The sequence below is a fragment of the Danaus plexippus genome, chromosome Z (genome assembly GCF_018135715.1).
Source record: "Danaus plexippus chromosome Z, MEX_DaPlex, whole genome shotgun sequence".
NCBI lineage: Eukaryota > Metazoa > Arthropoda > Insecta > Lepidoptera > Nymphalidae > Danaus > Danaus plexippus.
Genome location: NC_083559.1, coordinates 13,914,622 through 13,934,633, shown reverse-complemented (window position 1 = coordinate 13,934,633; position 20,012 = coordinate 13,914,622). Strand labels below are relative to the sequence as shown.

Genomic DNA, 20,012 nt, shown 5'->3' with positions numbered 1-20,012 from the left:
CGGTTCACGTTTTCTTTTGACTTTATTGAGAATAGATTGCAGTTACTCTTGACGTAATTATTTTAAACTCATGTATGGTAAATAGATTGCTGTCAAATTGTATGATAATCAGTTCAGATAAATGTGTAACAATTAAGGACTAAGTAATATTAATAAGTAATTTCTATTCGCAGGCAACCATCATAATTTTGTCATGATAACATATTTGCTTGACCTTTGCGAATGTTATTTCAATATCACAATGTTTATCTTTACAATGTGTTTACCTGAAAGTCGTTACAAAATAGAAATAACACTATCTTTATCATCGGGATTTGGTTATCACGAGATACAAAGGGTAACTCGCTTATGATGAATTGAATGTCAAATCTATGCTCGTCTTGATTGCCACTGAATAGATTTAATAGAAGACGAAAGAGGTTAAATGAAGCGTTTTTCTTATCATTAACTTACATTTATTTATCCTCAAACCTAATAATTTGTTTAACTAATTGTCAAAAGCAAACAATAAATGTCAAAAATAACAGCTAGTGTTTCATATTTTCAACCATCATTAGTTAAAATTTTTAACAATGTTTATATAAAATTGATGCAAATCCATAACATGCACCGGCTGTTCTGAGAGCCTGTCAGATAAGTTATCAGATGGTATTAGCATAGAATAAAAGGATAGCTCGGACAATTTTTAACTTAATACATAGTTCTCAGTCACCGATTCAAGTCAATATTTATAATGGAATTTCTTGGTAAAACCTACATACGTGTTAGGGATGAGAACTATAAGGAATTTCTTGAAAGTTTTGGTAAGAGCATTAACAATAACAATTTGAAATTTGACTCGTTCTTTATCTTCTTATTTTAAGAGATTCCCTTAAAAAATGTGTTAATTTTTTTTAAATAAATTTTAATTCAGAAACAACTAGTTTACACCATCTCATCTTTCCATAGTTAGCTAAAACAGTTAAGTTGGTTATTTATAAATTTATTTATATTGTACAGGTCTGTCCGACGAGAGAGTAAAATCTTTTATCTCGCTTAACCAAACACAGTCCCTTCAAAAGGATGGTGATGGCTACGTCTTGATCTACGACAAACCTGACGGTCAAACAGTCATTAAGTTCAAGAATGGAGTTGAGTTCGAAGAGGAGGTCAATCCTAACAGTATCGTGAGTTACGTCTCTTTAACTGTAGTTTTCTGAACGTAAAATAATAAAAAAATATTATAGTATGTGAAAAAATATTATTTTATATGGGCTTATATTTTTATTATTTTAATTTTCAAAATACATTAATATCTTTTTTTTCAGTCAAAAACGACACTCACTCTTGATGGCAATGTCCTTACTCATATCCAAAATTTGGGGACTGTAATTATAAACATTAAAAGGGAATTCTCTGCGGACCAACTCGTCATGGTAAATATATTTGATAAGACTAAATTATTGAGCTATTCGTTATTTATAACAATCACAAAAAAAAATTATGTATACTTTCTTCATCTCCTGTAACATAATTTACTGTTCGGTTATCTTTTTATCGGATAAACTTACTAATGTACTTTTTTTTATACTTTTTTTAAGACAATCACAACAAACCTATGGGACGGCACTGCACGCAGATATTTCAAGCGAATGTAAATAATAATATTTAATTAATTTATTTGAATACAGCCTGAACTTTATTCTGTGTTATCTGTGGTTTTTTTTTTAATGCCCTTAAATTATATAAAGACATTACAGTATTACTGTAATTAGCAAGTAGCATGCGTAAACTGAATTTAGCGAAGAACAAATTTATTTTCTGTATTATAACAGTAAGCAGTTTTACATTTTTTATTAAATGTACTTCATTGATTTACACAATTTAGAGGTCTAAGTTGATTAAGTAAACTACTCCTAAGGGTACATGTATAAAGGGCTAATTAAAAAATTGTAATGTGACATCATATTACAAAAATCTTAGAAACTAAATGGTGTCAAAAATATAAAACGTTACTTGTTGATATGAACTTTGAAGTTGCATCGAAAGTATAAAGTAAATAGCTATTGTCTTTACAATAGTTGTTTACCCGAATGTTGATACAAAATAGAAATAACACTAGCTTTATCATCAGGATTTGGTTATCAAGAGATAAAATATAATAACCCATAATGCACAAATTATTCATATATACATACTGTATTAAAATATTGATGCAACAAAATAAGGTACATACGTAGTTTAATTGATATAATATTAGATTTCTTTATCTTCAGATATAACGGTTTTGGTAATGAAATAAAACATAAGTTTTAAAGTTACAATTTCTAACGAAGAAAAGTTTTGAAAATACAAAAAGGAATTTTATTTGATACAGGTGTTGCAAATTTAAAATAATTATCAGTTATTGTGAGTGTTTATCAGATAAATTGCTAAACGATATTAATAAAAGGGTAGTTCAGAACAATATTAGTTTTATAAATACTGCTCAGTCTTCAGCGGACAACATTTAAAATGGAATTTCTCGGTAAAACCTACATAAAAAATAAAGATGAGAATTTCAAAGAATTTCTGGAGAGTTTAGGTGAGAATAAACATTAAATATTAATTATAAATTGACTTATTTCTTAGCTGTTTGCATTGTAAAAGTTTCGCTTAATTTTTTTTTAATAGATTTATTAAGAATGTTTTTTTAATATTATTATTTAAATATTAAAATAGAATCATATTTGGAATTTGGTTATTATTCATGACAACATTGATAATTATCAATAAAAGGTTAAGTAATTAAAATTTTCATAATATTGTGCAGGTTTGGCCGAGGATAAAGTGAAAGCTCTTCTCTCGTTCGATCAAAAAAATTGCCTTAAAAAGGATGGTGACGACTACCTTATGGTCTTCGACAATGCTGACGGTGAAAAAGTGCTTAAATTCAAAAATGGTGTTGAGTTCGACGAGGAGATCACTCCTATTGTTAATGTGAGTACATCTTCAAAATTTTCTATGTGTATGTATTTTCCAGCAAAATTAAGAGATGTCTATTTTTGCTTAATTTAAGTTTTCCCATTTCCTTTACTCTGTTGACGAAGATCTTTTTATTTTTATTTATTTCAGTCAAAAACGACATTCACCCTCGATGGCAACGTTCTCCATCAAATCCAAAACTTAGGAACTGTAATTATAAACATTAAAAGGGATTTCTCTGCGGACCAACTCGTCATGGTGAATATTTTTTCTAAAAAGAACAAATTGTTTGTCTATTCATTATTTATAAGAATCACAAAAATATTTTTATGTATGTAGTATACCTTTCTCATATAGTTATTAATATCACTTTCTGAAACATAAGTGAATGTGTTAAAATTATGTACGGTAAATAATATTTACTTGTTACTTTTTTGTTCTTTTCTTTTATATCCGTATAAACTAACTAATTTACTTATTTTTTTATTATAGACAGTTACAACAAACCTATGGGACGGCACTGCACGCAGATATTTCAAGCGAATGTAAATAATAATATTTAATTTATTTATTTGAATACAGCCTGAACTTTATTCTGTGTTATCTGTGTTTTTTTCAATGCCCTTAAATTATATAAAGACATTACTGTATAACTGTAATTAGCAAGTAGCATGCGTAAACTGAATTTAGCGAAGAACAAATTTATTTTCTGTATTATAATAGTAAGCAGTTTTACATTTTTTATTAAATGTACTTCATTGATTTACACAATTGAGAGGTCTAAGTTGGTATAGTAAACTACTGCTAAGGATACATGTATAAAGGACTAATTAAATATCAACACGCAGATATCTGAAACCAGTCTAAGTGCTACTTATTCTTTAATTTGTATATAATAATAAATAATATATATATATATATATATATACAATTTATTTCAATACAATGTGAAGCTTATACTGATTTATCTGTTGTTTTTTTTATCCTTTTAAAAAATATAATGATATAACTACGTTTAAAAGTATATAATATCTGAGAGAATATACCTACTATAGGTGCTACTATGTACTACTACTAATATATACGCCAAAAAGCAAAAAATCGGTAGAAAATAGGAAAGGAGCAAAAATATATGTTAAGAATATGATACGATAAATATGGAAAATTGCAATTATAACCAAACAGTATATCAATGTTTTTAAAAATGGAAACTAGTATAATGTGGTTTTCAAGCGCCAAATAAGATCCTGAAGTTTTACCCAAATATGTCAAAAGATATATTATTTTCTGTTCTCATAGTTTTAATCTTTGTTTTGAAACTCTGACACAAAAATGTAATGACACTCGCAACAATTTCATTTGAACAAAATATTTAAAATTTCATAATCTGTGTAATTATAAAGAATGTATTTTGATGACAGCGTCAATACTGTTTGTGTCGACATCGTTCATACTAGCTTAATAAATTAACGTTGGGAGCTTTAGTCTATGCGTGTAGAAATGGCCTAGCGTTATATAGGTTTTCCTATTACTTGTCAAAGATAAATAGGCTTTGACTCGCGAATAAAATTTTTTGCAATCCATACGGACATTCAATATATAAAAATTATGCAAATCCTATTTGGCCAAATATGTATTTTGTATCAAGAAGCGATAGAAATGGGTTACTTGAGGATTCCTCCAACTGGAGGTGGTGTATAATTCCATTACGGTAGGGTTCCGAACTAATGGCATTTCAATTTATCAATTCATTTATCCTTAGGCCACGTGATATATAAAAAAAAAACAATTACCACCACTTCTGTGTCACAGCTTTTGTATAGCAACTACAACTACTTACTGGATAGTTTTAAGTTCAAGATTTGAAAGTTTTATCTCTGAAACAATTGAACATTAAGTATATACAAATATTTATGGTTTATAAAAGCTTCTAGTTCGCACGATTTCCCTTCCCTGAATTCAGTTTGCATAAACTGAATTCATGTAAGACAAAATTATTTTTTACCACATATGTAGGTTTAATTTTCCATTAAAATTTGCTTCATCATGTATGTCATATCGTCAAAGCATTTAAATGAAAAACGATGAAACTGACAGTGCTAAGTTGATAATGTAAACTAGTACTAAGGATACTTGTATAAAGGGGCTATTTTAAAATTTTAATGTTATCAGATATTAAGTCTTTAAAACTAAATCGAGTCAAAAGATAAAATGTTATATGTTGATATAACATATAAGTTTGAAATTGCATCGAAAGGCCAAAGTAAATACATAGATAAATGAAGTACAAAAATCACTCTTTATCTTTATTATAACAAAAGCTAATATCATATAAATGGCATGCGAGTATTGACCGACTATCAAATTCTGATCGATTTTCAGTGAGGACACATCCACAAAATAAAAAAAATGGCTTTTTTGGGCATTACATACTCTCTTGACAGAGACGAGAATTTCGATAAATTCGTCGACAGTTTGGGTAAGTCGAAAATATAATTTAGCTATTATTGAAAAAAAAATATGTTTTTTTTGTTATTATGTTACTTAATCAATAGTTAATTGTGTTTCCGCTTACTAATTTGCCCTATCATACATTTTATTACAATTATTCTATCTGATCATAATGTCAAATTCAAAAATTTTATGTACCTAATGTTATTTTTCTCTATAGATATCCCTGAAGATAAGAAACAGCTATTGCTTTCTTTTAAACCATCCCAGTCGATTAAAAAGGAAGGTGATGGGTATGTCTTAAGCACCACAAGCCCTGGTGGTGGCAACAAGGATTTAAAATTCCAAGACGGTGTTGAGTTTGACGAGGAAGTTGCTCCAGGCGTCGTTGTAAGCATACATTTTTTTGCTGCTTAAATTAACTATTTTTTTGTAATGAATTTACGTCTTATTTGCGTCCTGCCTCAATACTTTAATATGCTTGCGCCTCCTGTTTCTGTGTTGGTATTTACTATACGTTACGGTAATTTTATATCACATATTTATTATTCGAAAGTAATCACTATTATACATAGTTTAGTTCTTATTCATAGTTCAAGCAAGAAAGAAGAAATATTCTCTTCCTTTTGCGAATGTCTTGAGCGGAGTTTGGACATTAATGTCAATTCTTTTCCTATTGCTCAGCAATCAAATAAATATTTAAAACGAAAAGGAGTCCTTTTGTTTTAAAAGAAGATATTCTAGGAAAAATAAAATTAATATGTACTGGAAATTCTTTAAAAGCATTTACAATAAAAATATGAATTTTGGATTTATATATACTCGTTCTCTCTCATAGTTGCTGTAAAGTAATCGGGTAAAATGTACAATAATAAATTTCTTAGTAAATTCAGAAACATGGCTTCTTTGGTGTTCGCGAAAAGCTTTGATATCATTCCTTAATATTCTTAAGAAAAAACTTTCAACACATTAATTCTTATTTTCAGGCAAAATCTACTTTCAAAGTTGAAGGCAATGTCGTAACCCAAGTTCAAAACCTTGGTGATCTTGTCCTCACCTACAAGAGGGAATATTCTAACGATCAACTCGTCGTGGTAAGTTATATATATGTCTATTTTTTTTTATTCTTTGCTAATCAACAACTTCACTTTTATATTTTTAAACATAATTTTTTTTTTAAAAGAAGTCTCAAATATATAGATAATCAATTTTATAACTGTCATAAAATTCTTATCATATTTTTATTGTATCGGAAATGCATTATTATTAATAATTTCATTCATGTCGTAGGTTCTTACATCCAGCAAATGGGACGGAGTCGCACGGAGATACTACAAATCGGTCTAAATGTATTTAAAGCCAACTAGTTGTAACTCCGCAGCACATGTTTATTTATATTAAATGGTATAATCCCTATTTCTGTTTTCATTAAATTTATATCGCACCAAACAAAAAGTATTGAAATATAAAGATGTTTTGTATCACAAGAAAATAAAGTTAATAAATTACAATATAGAAAAGTAGTTTTTTTTTTATATTTTAAAATATCGCATAAAATCTTTTTAAATCACATTCAAGTAGTTTCTGCGAAGAGCTAAAATTATTTTCACTTTGATATATTTGATTACCTAACTAATTTTTACAATTACATAATTTTCTAAGCCAATTAATAATTTTCTAATTACATAATTTTTTAAAGTTATATCAGTGTATTTTTTTTTTTTTTATTTGATAAAAAAAAAAAAATACACTGATATAACTTTAATACTGATTAGATATAGTAGGTGCCATATATTGATCGGATATGTGATAATTATCACGATTCTAGAAATCAGCGATTATCGCGATCACGCCATTTATATTTAAAAGTAAATGATATTAATCGCCTGTTATTTTTCCTTTAACTTTTAATCCCTTGGAATAGTTTAAGAGTCATAGAAAGATGACTTTTGATGAACTCACTCACTAACTCATTATTCAAACAAAAGGAAACTAATACATACTACATGTATGTATTTGTAGTAATCGTGACGTATCACTAACGAAGTACTAGCATATAAATATTTATTAATAAAAGTTTAATATATTTAAAAAAATACATTTATTTATAAAGGCAGTAAGCTGTCACTTAAATATCTATCACATAATGGACATAAAGGTTTTTGTTTGCGTAGTTCATACTGTGCAGTCATACCGCAAACTTTACAAACAAGATAATTGTCTTCAACAATCGGAGTAAATGTTATGGAACAAAACATGTTCAAATGTTTGTATTTGCACGTGAAACCAACTATATCTTCGTCACAACACTGACATACGTATTGCACGTTTGCGTTCACAGAATTAAGAATATTCTGTGGAATTAAATCAGTGATGCATTTAGAATATTTGTCACAATAGTATTGTACGAACTTCTTGCATCCGTCTAAACATTGGCGATCAAATTCGCTGAGTCCTTTCCCGTCTCGATGTCTTTCGTGTAAGCTGGTTAATGTTTTTATAGCTTGAAATGTGAGGATCTGGGTTTTTATTTTATCGACGGAGACTTCCGGCAGTAATCCTTTGCGCTTTTTCACGATGTACTTTTGCAAATTGAAATATAGTGTGAGAAACACGTAATAAACTTTCAGTTTGTACACATCACTATCCCCTTCTTTCAATAAATTTTTATAATCAATTATAGGTAATTTTTTCATTTTCAATGTCTTAAGTCTCAGAACCTCGATCTGGTCCCATATGTTTGACAAAGATTTTGCAGGGTTATAGATGATTTTTGCGACGTTTGCATCGAATTCGGCTTCAGCACACATAAGTACTACATGTACTTTGAGTTGCAATTTTCTGTGTTGCACCTTCTGATCCACCATGGCCAATGCGAACAGAGCTTTATTCTTAGATATGGCAACACTGCACAATTCATGTCCCGGATATATGTCTTTTATCATAATTTCATTCAGCTCTACATTTAATTTATTATGTTCAACACATATGTTTATTGTATACATTTTAACATTCTCAGTACACAAGTAGAATATATTGTCATTTTGTGTAATGCAAACAATTTTAAAATCATTCACTGTCTCTACATACTGTGATAGACATTCGATATTTCTGTCGAACATTTGTATGATTAAATGCCTATGTTTATTATATAGCATAATAATTTTAGCATCATGTAAATAATAATGGAATGATATTGGCACCATTTTGTCAGTATGAGGCCACAAGATTTTGGTTTGAGTATTTTTTATCTTATTGTCTTCAATCGAGCAGTCATGAGCTACTATTTGTCCGAGTTCATTACAAGTGACCAGTAGAAATGTATTCTGGAGCGACACCCAATAAATTTTCGATATTATAGCACTGTGTGCTGGCTCAATTTCACCATAGCATTGTATGGAAATATTGTTATCTAATGTTAGTAGCCAAAATATTAAACGAACACTTCTCATTGCGGTTATAAAGTAACAGGTGTTATTATTGTTTGAATATGGGGACCAACATATTGCAGAGGTTTCTATTTTGTAAACAAACTGTTTTAAATCATCAAACTCCTTCGGTAGTTCTGTATTATTCTCATTTAGCAGATATTTATTCATTAGTAATGATATATCTGCTATACAATCCCATTTCAACCTCTTTTGTACATAAAGTTCCACATTACCAACACTGTTCAATATTGATAGTAACCTTTCACTATGAATTATCAAATCTTGAGGTAACCAGTCAAATTGAACGATATCCGTCATTTCTTTTGTTATTTGCTTGTTGTGAGGCCATAGTGCTGGATTTGTCATCATTTCTAATAATTCGGAATTTCTAACACCATTGGAAACATACTGACGTAAATACTTTTTTGGTACAGGACTGTTGGTACTACATGTTATAACGGAATCAATAAATTCAATTTTCTTTTCTAATGAATATAAATTGGACGACAGTTCTAGCATATGTAGATTTTTATTGATGCGTATGGTTATAATGGAATTATTCCATGATAAATTAATTTTATCAAGATTATTTACGTTTATGGACCTACGAGATATTTCATAAAACATTGTTCAGATGCAGTAATTAACAAAAACTTTACAAGATTACAGGATATGAGGTTATGTTTTTATTTTGCAATTAATTGTCACTTCTGACATTACGTTTTTTTTTAAATCAACTTTGATTTTTTTATGCTATGGCTTTATTCGCACTGGATTCGTGGATATTTTGCCAATTTCAACGTTTTTATTTGTTGGACGATTTATTATCTTGAGTGCTATATGGAGAAACAACGAAGGAATTTGTCTAATGAAATAAAAGCGTTTATTCAAATCTAATTATATTTTTACCAGCACCACTAGTACTACAAACTACACTAAATCTTATTCAATAATACAACAAAACCAAAAGTGCAACTAATATGTAGAAGAATTGAAGTGTATAGTTGAATTTTCCACCTCAATCTTCACTTTACACAAAGATCCATGTTATCACCAAAAGTCAAGTCTAACTTTTGATTTTTAGATATAAATTTTCAAATTTTAAGGTTTACTTTGTTATGTTCATTAGAAAAGATAATTTAATATTATATATCATGGAAAAATGGAGGCTTCAATTTATTGCACACTACGTTTGTGACTTTTTAAATCTATGGTACCTACGTCTGTGGCTTGTATAAAGGAACCTAAAAAAAACATGATGACAATTGTCAAGAACTTTAGCTGTCATAACAAAAGCACGTTGATTTATTCTAAATATTATAGCTTATAGTCAAGTTGATTCTGTTTTTATTTTTAGTATTTAAATCATAATTATGTATTAGAACACATAAGAAGTCCTATTTATATTGAGTATCACCAAGTTAATAAATATGGGTAAAAGACGATACAATGCAAAGGCTCGCCAAGTGGTCAAAACTGATATTGACGACTCCAAAACTAATGAGGTATTTATATATTTAACACGTGAAGAACATTACCAGCCATATAACTCTAATAGTGCGCTTTAAACGTATACTTAAGATTATTTTAAACATAATAAAACGTCATATATAATAAACTTATCAACTTAAGACTTCGCATCCCTATTTATGTATTTAAATTTATATGAAATATATTTTTAAATAACCTTCATTTTGCAGATAAAATTAGAATTCACATCAAATGAATATGGAACAAGTGATACTGCAAATGCATTGGCCTTGCCCTCAAGAAAGAGAGAAACTAAGATTATTGCAGACAAAAAAGAAAAGACTAGATTTCTATCAAAGGCCCAAAGGAAACGGTTAGAAAAGATAGTTGATAAGAAGAAAAAGAAAGAAAATGTAAGTCTTATAGCAAACATATGCATTTATGCATTGATTTTATCAATGCATAAAAGTGTTATAATTTTTAACATTTGATAATTAACAAAATATCTGCCCTAAAAATATTATTAATTAGTTATCCATAATAAGTGTTGCTAGACATATCAATCATTTAGTTATATAATGACAATAAAATATCTATTTCAATTTATTAATTGATATAAAAATCATATATAATTTTTTAATAGAGAGCTGCGCTTTTGGAATCCTTGTCACAAGTACAAGCAACTCCTGAGGAAGTGAAACAATTGACTACAATATCCTCTGTCCAGACACTCGGGTTGAGAAAGTTGACAGAGTTTAATTTAGAAACTACTCAAAATGCTACTGAAGTTAGTGAACAAAAGAAGTTTAGTAGTATTGCAGGTTAGTACAGCCCAGGGAAGAAGAAATAAACTCCTTTAAATTTAACTAATATTTTGATGACACATCTATACCAAATAATGGCTTTAGATATACTGTGCTATTTACTATATTACATTAAACCAGAGATTTTGGTAACCTTAGAGAAACCGTCTTGTTATATATTATAGTATTATTTTAATTACAGGTGCAAAGAAAAGATTGAGACTTTTAAAAATGGATAGATCTGATGACAATAAAAAGAAGAAATATGATCCTAATGTTGTTGGTCTCAAAGAATCTTCTGACGATTCAAGTATAGAAACTGATGATAGCGAAGGCAGAGACACATGTGAAGTAATTGAAACCACAGATAAAATAATCAATGTTGAAAAAGGTGCTACATCATCAGCCCATATAAGTAATGAAACAAATATTAAGGCGATTGAAATTAAAGAAAGTGAACCTGTAGAAGTGGAAGCAGAAGTAAAAAAGCCTATTCTAGAACATCCTACCATAAATGTTCAAGTTAAAAGAGACCCCAAAGTTCAAGTGGCTAGATTGAAATTACCAATATTAGGAGAGGAACAAAGAGTTATGGAGTTGATAAACGAAAACGAATTTGTCATCGTCGCTGGTGAAACTGGTATTGAATGTTTGATATTTTTATAATGTGAGACAAAAAAAAAGCAGAAGCTATTTTCAAAAAAAGAACTTCTTAGATTTGATATTAAATACTATATTATACTGGTCTAAAACAGCTTAATCTAGAGTATAATTATGTCAATAATATTTCAGGTAGCGGTAAAACTACTCAGATACCTCAGTTTCTCTATGAAGCTGGGTATACAGAAAATAAAATGATAGCAGTTACTGAACCTCGAAGAGTGGCAACTGTGGCTATGTCAGCTCGAGTCGGTTATGAACTGGGCTTGAGCAGCAAAGAGGTTTCATATCTGATGAGATTTGAAGGAAATGTCACTAAAGACACTAAGATTAAGTTTATGACTGACGGTAATGCATAGATTTTTATTTTATTATTTAGGCAATCATTTTACTATGACATGAAATAAGATATAATTTTAATATAATATGAAGGCTATAATCGGAATAAAATGAAATTATAATTGATTGAATAGTATTTCTTGTGAGACATTATAAATGTGTAATTTTTTTTTTTACAGGTGTTCTCTTAAAAGAGATCCAATCGGATTTTCTCTTAAGCAAATATTCAGTTGTTATTATAGACGAAGCTCATGAAAGAAGCATGTACACAGATATACTTCTGGGCTTGCTATCTAGAATTGTACCGTTGAGACGTAAAAGGGGATGTCCATTGAGACTCATTATAATGTCAGCTACCCTCAGAGTTGAGGATTTCACAGAAAATACGAGACTTTTCAAAGTTCCACCTCCTGTTATAGAGGTGATTGTGATTGTGATTCACTTGTTATTTGTTTGATGTATATCATTTTATTTTTATGAACTTAGTTCATTATATATATATTTTTTAAACAGATACAATCTAGGCAGTTCCCTGTGACGGTACATTTCAATAAACACACATACAGTGATTATTTGAAGGAAGCTTTTAAGAAAACAGTCAAAATACACACTAGGCTACCGGAAGGTGGAATTTTGATATTTGTGACCGGCCAGCAAGAGGTATCACCTTTTTTTTTTTATAGTACAAGTTTTTGAATCTGAATTTATGGTTTTAATTCTTTTTAAGTATCTATGAATAAGTATTTATATATTTCTTATTTATAATCATCAAATCTAATGGTCATAAACTAATTCAGAGAAACAGTCTAAATCGAGATACTTGTCTAGAGAAGTGCTACAATACTTTACAGTGGAAATGCTTAGGTTGATTTAATCAATACTTCAACGGGAATAATTTGTTTGAAAATCTCTAAAGTAACACCTGGGAGCTAGACATATCAAAAACTAAGATCTTAACAGAACTGTAGACCTGGGAAGTGATATTTGTAAATGAGAAAATCTATTCGAATAGATGACTTTAGTGGAATTTGCTCAGAGTTTGCAGTTTGCAGTACCATAAAACAAATTTGGGTCAATAAAATCTGTTACATGGACATACCTTATAAATGCTCCTTAACATTAAGGTCTCATCTAGGATTTTAAATGCTCTGTTTGCTGTTCCAGGTAAACTATCTAGTAAGGAAATTAAGAGCGTCTTTTCCATACCGCAAAGGTGTTGATTATTCGTCATTGATAAACAAAAAGGTGAATGTAGTTGACACCTCCTTGGACTCGGAGCCTGATGATATTGAATCGGATGATGATGAGGTGGGTTGGTATTAGACTTCCTTGTTGATTCAAAGTTACTCCTTCCATATTTAAAGATAATTTCAAATTGTTAGCCAATATTATATGGCACCTCTGATAGTGTAGTTGACTATATTTGCTAAAAGTTACATCGAAATCGGCCTAGTCATTGTTGGTCTTTATTAAATATAATTTTGATGAGGAATTAGCTGTCATTGTTTGTTGTGTCACTCAGTCGATATTCTTGTACTCTATGTTTAATTAGTCAGTTTCTAATGATATATTTAGGGCCGTTACCCCACGAAAAAATTATTAAACATTAATTAGTTATTTCCTTAGAGATTATTTGAGTACATTGATTTACTTCGACTCTATATGTGAAGTTAAAAAAAATGAAAGATAGTTCCGTATCTATTCTACATGACTGGCAGGATACGATGGGTGCATGAAAAAAAAAGTAAGGTGTAAATATTGGGCAATGTAATCAGGATTTCGAATGTTCGATGACAGGTGGAAAAGGAAATGAAGCGGATACGCAAAGCCAGGAAAAAAGCGAAGCGCAAGACTATAAAGTTACCAAAAATTAGTTTGGACGATTTTGACATGCCGGAGGACGATGGCCAGCCAGATTTAGTCAGTGACGCTGACAGCGAGGGTCATTTGAGCGATTCAGGTAATTAGTGCTATAGTAAATTTGATATCTTAACGTTGCCATGGCAACATATCAAATCAAAAAAATATATATGATAATCTGTTAATTTATACAGCCTGAATTAACTACTTTACACTAAACCTTCATCTCCATTAATTCCAAACTACCTTTTTTCCACAACAATACATTGTTAGATGGAGCCTTAAAGAAAAAAAAAATAATTGTAAATCAGTTCTAAAAAAGTCATGACCAATTGCAGTATGAAAAAGTATATAAATTTCAGATGCCGATGAATCAACTCTGACACCTATCGTTAAATCCAGCCAACAGCCGCTGTGGGTGTTGCCGTTGTATTCTATGTTGAGTACAGCGAAACAGGGTCGGGTGTTCGAAACCCCGCCCGCTGGCACAAGACTGTGCGTCGTCAGCACCGACGTCGCGGAGACATCCCTCACGATACCCAGCATAAAGTACGTCGTTGATACCGGCAAGAAGAAGATGCGGTGAGTTAGTCATAATATTTTTTAATTTAGTGAGACATCCAAATAAGTCGCTGTAATAATTTTTTATATAAACTTCCATTATCTGTATTTGCCAAAAAAAAAAATAATAATAATAATAAGTGAAATATAATATCAATTCGTTTTATCGTATCTTTAAAGTGTTTGTCTATATTCAGTTTGATATACTTTATACCTGGTATTATAAACGAAAAAAAAAGAATCGATTTATTATCTTACGGCTATAAGTTAAAGCTATGTTACCGATGCAGTATATACGATCACGTGACCGGCGCAAGCGCATGGCGTGTAGTGTGGACGTCTCAGGCCAGCGCGGAACAACGTTCGGGCCGAGCGGGACGGACAGGTCCAGGACACGTATATAGATTGTACAGTAGTGCGGTGTACCAACACGAGTGTGTACCACAGTACAAACCCGACCTCTGTACGAGGCCCGTAGATCATTTGATGCTGACCCTAAAATGTATGGGCATCGATAAGGTTGGATTTTTTTTAAATATTTTTGTTATATATATATGTATATATTTTATGTAACTGCTGTACTGTATATTTGTGTGTCAGTAAGTGTATTATCGTTAGTGTAAATAATGTTGTGTGTTTTTTTTAAGGTGGTTAACTTTCCATATCCCACCGCACCAGACAGGATGCAGTTGCGTTTAGCTGAGAAGCGACTAGAAGTTTTGGGAATTTTGGAGAAGGTTGAAATGAGGAACAGGAGAAAAGATGACGAAGAGGTGAACATTTTTGTTTTAGTTCTCACAGAGATAAATGGCTCTGTAAATATTAAATTAATTAGGAAGAATCCATATTAAGTCGTACGTATAATGATTGTTATGGCTTATGATTACCATTTATGTGCTTTAGCATTCACTTTGAATAAATTCTTAAACGTGCGCCATATTTCTGAACAATCCCAAGATCGGATACGCGTACTACAAAATAAATTGTAAAAATCATATATGATTGGCTATTCAATGAGAAGTTCCATAATCTGACACACATAATACCATTATTTTTTTTGGTAACCAGTGTCTTAAATATAGACTATGATATAAAACAATGTTTTCATGTACATATATATTTTTTCCAGGTGTTAAAAGTAACTCCGTTGGGGAAGGCTGTGTCGGCGTTTCCGCTGCTTCCTCGCTACGGCAAGATGTTAGCTCTCAGTCATCAATATACCTTACTACCGTACGCTATAACCATCGTTTCTGCTTTAACTGTGCCGGAGGTTGGTTAACTTGATGTTTTAAACATACATATCATTAAATTTAAATCGGTTTAGAATTATTTTGGTATATAACTTATTTATTTATATATATATATAAGACAATTATTCTATTTTTATGGAATTTACGACAAACCCTGCGTTGCTCTGTAAAACAAAGTTTTTTTTAATTTTAGAATTTTACAATGAATTAACCACAAAACAGCATTACTGTAATGTAAGAACTTTAACTGTAAAACAAAGAAACGACATTTAAAGTTATATTGTCGTATTATTCCATTAATTAGTTTAATTTAAATCAGATTCCTCAATTGCAGACATTAACAACTCTTTTACGAAATAAAATTTCTGACGTCTCAACAGTTAGCGCCACCTATCGACTCGACTTGAAAGCAACACTTGACATTTAAATTCAAATTAATATGAAGGAAATCCTGTAGGAGTACATTATTTCCTTAATATATATATGACATAATTTTAACTTATAACCTGCACCTAACACTAAAACACTAACACTACATGCTCGCCAGGATGTTAGGATAGCCAAGCCAATCCATTTCTTGTTTGGTATCAGGAATCTCCTGGTAACACGGCCGCTTGTTCGTTTCACGGAGTCACCAATCTCACTCGATGCGATGTTCCTTTATTTTTTAGTATGTTGCGCCTTCGTAACATATTTTTTTGTCCTTGGCCAATTTTAAAATCAAAACAATCGGATCCATTTGTCAATGCGATTTTTTTTTTTGGTTTTTACGTAACATATAAGTATTAATATACGAAACGAAGTTTACCATTTCATGTATTTACTGAATTTGTATAAAAATATACAAAACAGAAACTAAGATCTATATGCAAAACAATGTTTTATTTAAAATTATATGACAAATTAATTGAGAAAAATCCAGAAGAAAAATATGTATATATACGGGTTATTCAAGTACTTAAAGTCGTTTCGCAAATTGGAAACACAATTGTATTTTATTTTTAATTTTCTGCTTTTTTTCACCTATTTATTAAAAATATAAAAAATAATTACTGAAATCTCGAAGGATATTTTCATATTTTAATCTGTCCAAGTGAAAATGAGACGAGGATATTGAACCTTAATATAAAATCAGCAATCGAAAATACCGAATATGTGTCTACAAATATAAACAGGACTTAATATACAGCCAATTTCATCTGAATACAGGTAATGTCGGGTAAAACCGATAGTTGGCCTGCAACTGGTAATATGTTATTGCTCGGCGACCCCGGCGTACTACTGAGAGCGGTCGGAGCTTGCGATCATAGTACGGAGGCTTTGTCTGTGTTCTGTGCCAAGTATGGACTAAGGGAGAAGGTGATAACTGAAATATAAACATGTACATTTACACATACTATCCTATACATATGTTACGTACGTTGTCAGAGTATAAAATATTCAGTTTGAACTATATTAATGTCAATCAAATGACAAACGACACAGTACACTTAATTTATATTTGTCATTGATTTTATTTGATTTAGGCCATAATAGAAATTAGGAAGCTTCGGAAGCAGCTAGCATCTGAGATAAATCTCAGCGTGTCCGGTGTTAATCTTGTTGTGGATCCTAAACTGCAGCCTCCTGATGACAAACAGGCGAAATTGTTGAGACAGTTGTTACTCAGCGGTCTAGGAGACCAGGTCGCGAGGAAGATTAGTATGGCAGAAGTTAAAGAAGGTCGGTGGGTCATAGGAAGGTGTAGCTTTAAGAAAATGTACATCGGTTATTACGTTTGAAATCTCTATATTTGAATTTCTATGTAAAAATATAATCTGATAAAAAAAATCTTTTAAGACTGTTCAATCTTGGTTGTATTATGTGATTAAAAAAAAATATATATTTTAAGGATAATAAGACCAAACGAGAATTTCTTAATTAGTATATCTGTGTATGTGAAGAAATAAGTTTTGCTGTTATGGGCTAAATAATATTCTATCAGGAATTCCCAAATTAGGAATTCTATAGAAAATAAATGCTTTCTTCTCTAAACTTTGAAAATACCTAAAAATTTTAAGATAACCTAATTATATAGTTGGAATAATGACGTAGAAAAATATACATGATGTAGAATGTAGATTGATAAAAGAACAGAGCTTTCACCGTACCAAATCTGTTTTTTAGGTGAAGACAAACGGAAATATAAATACGCCTACCGCTGTTCTGATCTGGACGAGCCGGTGTTCATCCACTCGGAGTCCATATTACGCAAAGTGATACCCGAATGGGTGATATACCAGGAGCTGTACGAGACCGGCCCGGACGACAGGAAGAAGATGATCATGAGGAACATCACCGCCGTAGAACCTGAATGGCTGCCAGTTTATGTGCCGTTCCTATGTAATTTAGGTAATTCTTTCAAACCATACATCAATTAGCTGCATAACATATTTTAAACCAAAAAAAAAACTTCTATTTTTTGTTAATTAACTTGTAATTAACGAACGTTTAAATTGTAATGAACCGATTATTATAGGTACATTATTAATGGCATATTATTATATTATTTTATATGTACATTATTGGTCAATGGCTATATCAATTATATGTTGTTGAAGGTGAACCGCTATCGGAGCCCGAGCCGCGATACGACGCGAGGTCGGGCAGGGTGAAATGTCACTTTAAAGGGACATTCGGTAAAAGTTGTTGGGAACTACCCACAGTTGAGATCGATTATCCGGAGAAAATAGACAAATACAGGTAATATTTATATGTATTTTAATATTTAACACACTTTAATGCGTCTTGTGTACATTTCATTGATATAATTGCCAAAAAATTTTTTGTCTATTACAATCCTTCAAGCGTTTACCCAAACGGGATTCGAAACTAAATTAATTCCTATGTTATAAATGATAGTTTCTTTTCACCAGATGGTTCGCAAGATTCCTTTTGGAAGGTTCAGTATTCGTGAAGCTCAAGAAATACGCGGCGTCCCTACTGTCACCGCCCTCCACTATGATAAAGAGCTGGGCGAAATTACAACCAAGGACGGAAATACTATTGAAGGCTCTGATAGACAAGAAAATAGGCTCCAAAGATAAGATGGAGGAGATTTGGAAAGAAAAACCAACTTGTAAGTAGACTATCATACATTACAGAATTATAATTACGTCACTTCCCATAGACAATTTTTTGTTTATGCTTCCACAGTACTTGTTTCGTTGAAAAACATCGAAGTATAATTTTTATTGTTTTTTTTTTTAACTAATACAGTTTTAGTTTTATAAATTAATTTAATACAGATTCTTATTTAATGTTTTAAATGTTCCTAGTTAAGACAAGTTCCTCAAAATGGCGGCGATATATTACGAAACGATTTTTAATTAAATTTGAATAACTATATAAAAACGTAAACCAAGACATTACTTCCTGGAGCTATTATATTATGAAGTAAATTTTTTTGGTAGTTTGGTTATTTTACATATATGTGTTTTTGGTTATTACAGATTTGCAGGACGAATATCTGAAATGGGTCCCGGAATCGGCTCACAACGAAGTTATATTGTACTGGCCGCCGTTGTAGAAATGTTATATATGAATATATGAAATAAAATATTATTATAACGTAGTTTTTTTTTCATTCTTGTCTTTTTGAACGGAAAAGTTGGTGTTCTAAATTCGAAATTTGTTATTATTTTTTAAATACGAATACATATATATAAAAATTAAATCTTATGCAAACAGTCATAATAATTATACGATTCTCAGTAAACTTTTATCTGTACTTGTAACAACTAATGTTTTTCGCTATCAATGTATGTCAATAGTCTCTATTATAAGGAACTAAATTTGAAAAAATAAAATTAAAAAAAAATTTAGACTGTTACAAGTTCGCGAGCAATTTAAAATCTTGGAGTTGGCTGAACGAAACTTAGATGCAACGGTTGTAATTTATCAGACATTTTATGTTAATATTATGTTAAAAAAATTACAGAAAAAGTAAATTATTCTAAGCCAATATTTGTTCGAGTGTTTTCCCTTTTTTTCTTATAAATCCTAACATATAAAACTCATTCTCATTGATAGTAACTAATCAAGCAGTTCTCCCTTTATTTAAACGTCTCTGTTTTCATCTATAAAAATAATATTTACAATTCCAAAGGGCTTAGATTATTATTATTAGCTTTGTCTCGTTACAGTTTGCGTGAGGAGTTTATTATGTAATTATCTCCCGAGATAATGCAACACAATACAACTCA

General features: G+C 30.5%; 5 protein-coding genes across 5 annotated transcripts; 4 read left to right on the top strand and 1 right to left on the bottom strand.

Moving 5' to 3' along the window:
* The first annotated feature begins 670 nt into the window (after positions 1–670).
* Positions 671–1,691, top strand: LOC116778062 (fatty acid-binding protein 2-like). The gene is made up of 4 exons (XM_032671915.2): positions 671–803; positions 1,000–1,166; positions 1,308–1,415; positions 1,581–1,691. Exons 1-4 carry the CDS (start codon positions 734–736, stop codon positions 1,635–1,637), a joined length of 402 nt encoding a protein of 133 aa, XP_032527806.1. The 5' UTR covers positions 671–733; the 3' UTR covers positions 1,638–1,691.
* Positions 1,692–2,447: 756 nt separating this feature from the next.
* LOC116778061 (fatty acid-binding protein 2-like) lies at positions 2,448–3,546 on the top strand. Its single transcript, XM_032671914.2, has 4 exons — positions 2,448–2,563; positions 2,792–2,958; positions 3,094–3,201; positions 3,436–3,546. Exons 1-4 carry the CDS (start codon positions 2,494–2,496, stop codon positions 3,490–3,492), a joined length of 402 nt encoding a protein of 133 aa, XP_032527805.2. The 5' UTR covers positions 2,448–2,493; the 3' UTR covers positions 3,493–3,546.
* A 1,714-nt stretch (positions 3,547–5,260) lies between these two features.
* LOC116778060 (fatty acid-binding protein 2-like) lies at positions 5,261–6,810 on the top strand. Its single transcript, XM_032671913.2, has 4 exons — positions 5,261–5,422; positions 5,615–5,784; positions 6,381–6,488; positions 6,685–6,810. The coding sequence occupies exons 1-4, from the start codon at positions 5,353–5,355 to the stop codon at positions 6,739–6,741; spliced, it is 405 nt and encodes a 134-aa protein (XP_032527804.1). The 5' UTR covers positions 5,261–5,352; the 3' UTR covers positions 6,742–6,810.
* Positions 6,811–7,478: 668 nt separating this feature from the next.
* On the bottom strand, positions 7,479–9,527 carry LOC116778010 (uncharacterized). Its single transcript, XM_032671851.2, has one exon. It carries the CDS (start codon positions 9,450–9,452, stop codon positions 7,500–7,502), a length of 1,953 nt encoding a protein of 650 aa, XP_032527742.2. The 5' UTR covers positions 9,453–9,527; the 3' UTR covers positions 7,479–7,499.
* Positions 9,528–10,104: 577 nt separating this feature from the next.
* On the top strand, positions 10,105–19,381 carry LOC116777517 (probable ATP-dependent RNA helicase kurz). The gene is made up of 19 exons (XM_032671119.2): positions 10,105–10,330; positions 10,526–10,708; positions 10,939–11,116; positions 11,301–11,738; positions 11,891–12,106; positions 12,277–12,518; positions 12,611–12,757; positions 13,262–13,405; positions 13,895–14,057; positions 14,320–14,539; positions 14,809–15,037; positions 15,166–15,291; positions 15,648–15,788; positions 16,978–17,127; positions 17,295–17,490; positions 17,935–18,159; positions 18,369–18,510; positions 18,684–18,886; positions 19,260–19,381. The coding sequence occupies exons 1-19, from the start codon at positions 10,256–10,258 to the stop codon at positions 19,334–19,336; spliced, it is 3,495 nt and encodes a 1,164-aa protein (XP_032527010.2). The 5' UTR covers positions 10,105–10,255; the 3' UTR covers positions 19,337–19,381.
* The last annotated feature ends 631 nt before the right edge of the window (positions 19,382–20,012 follow it).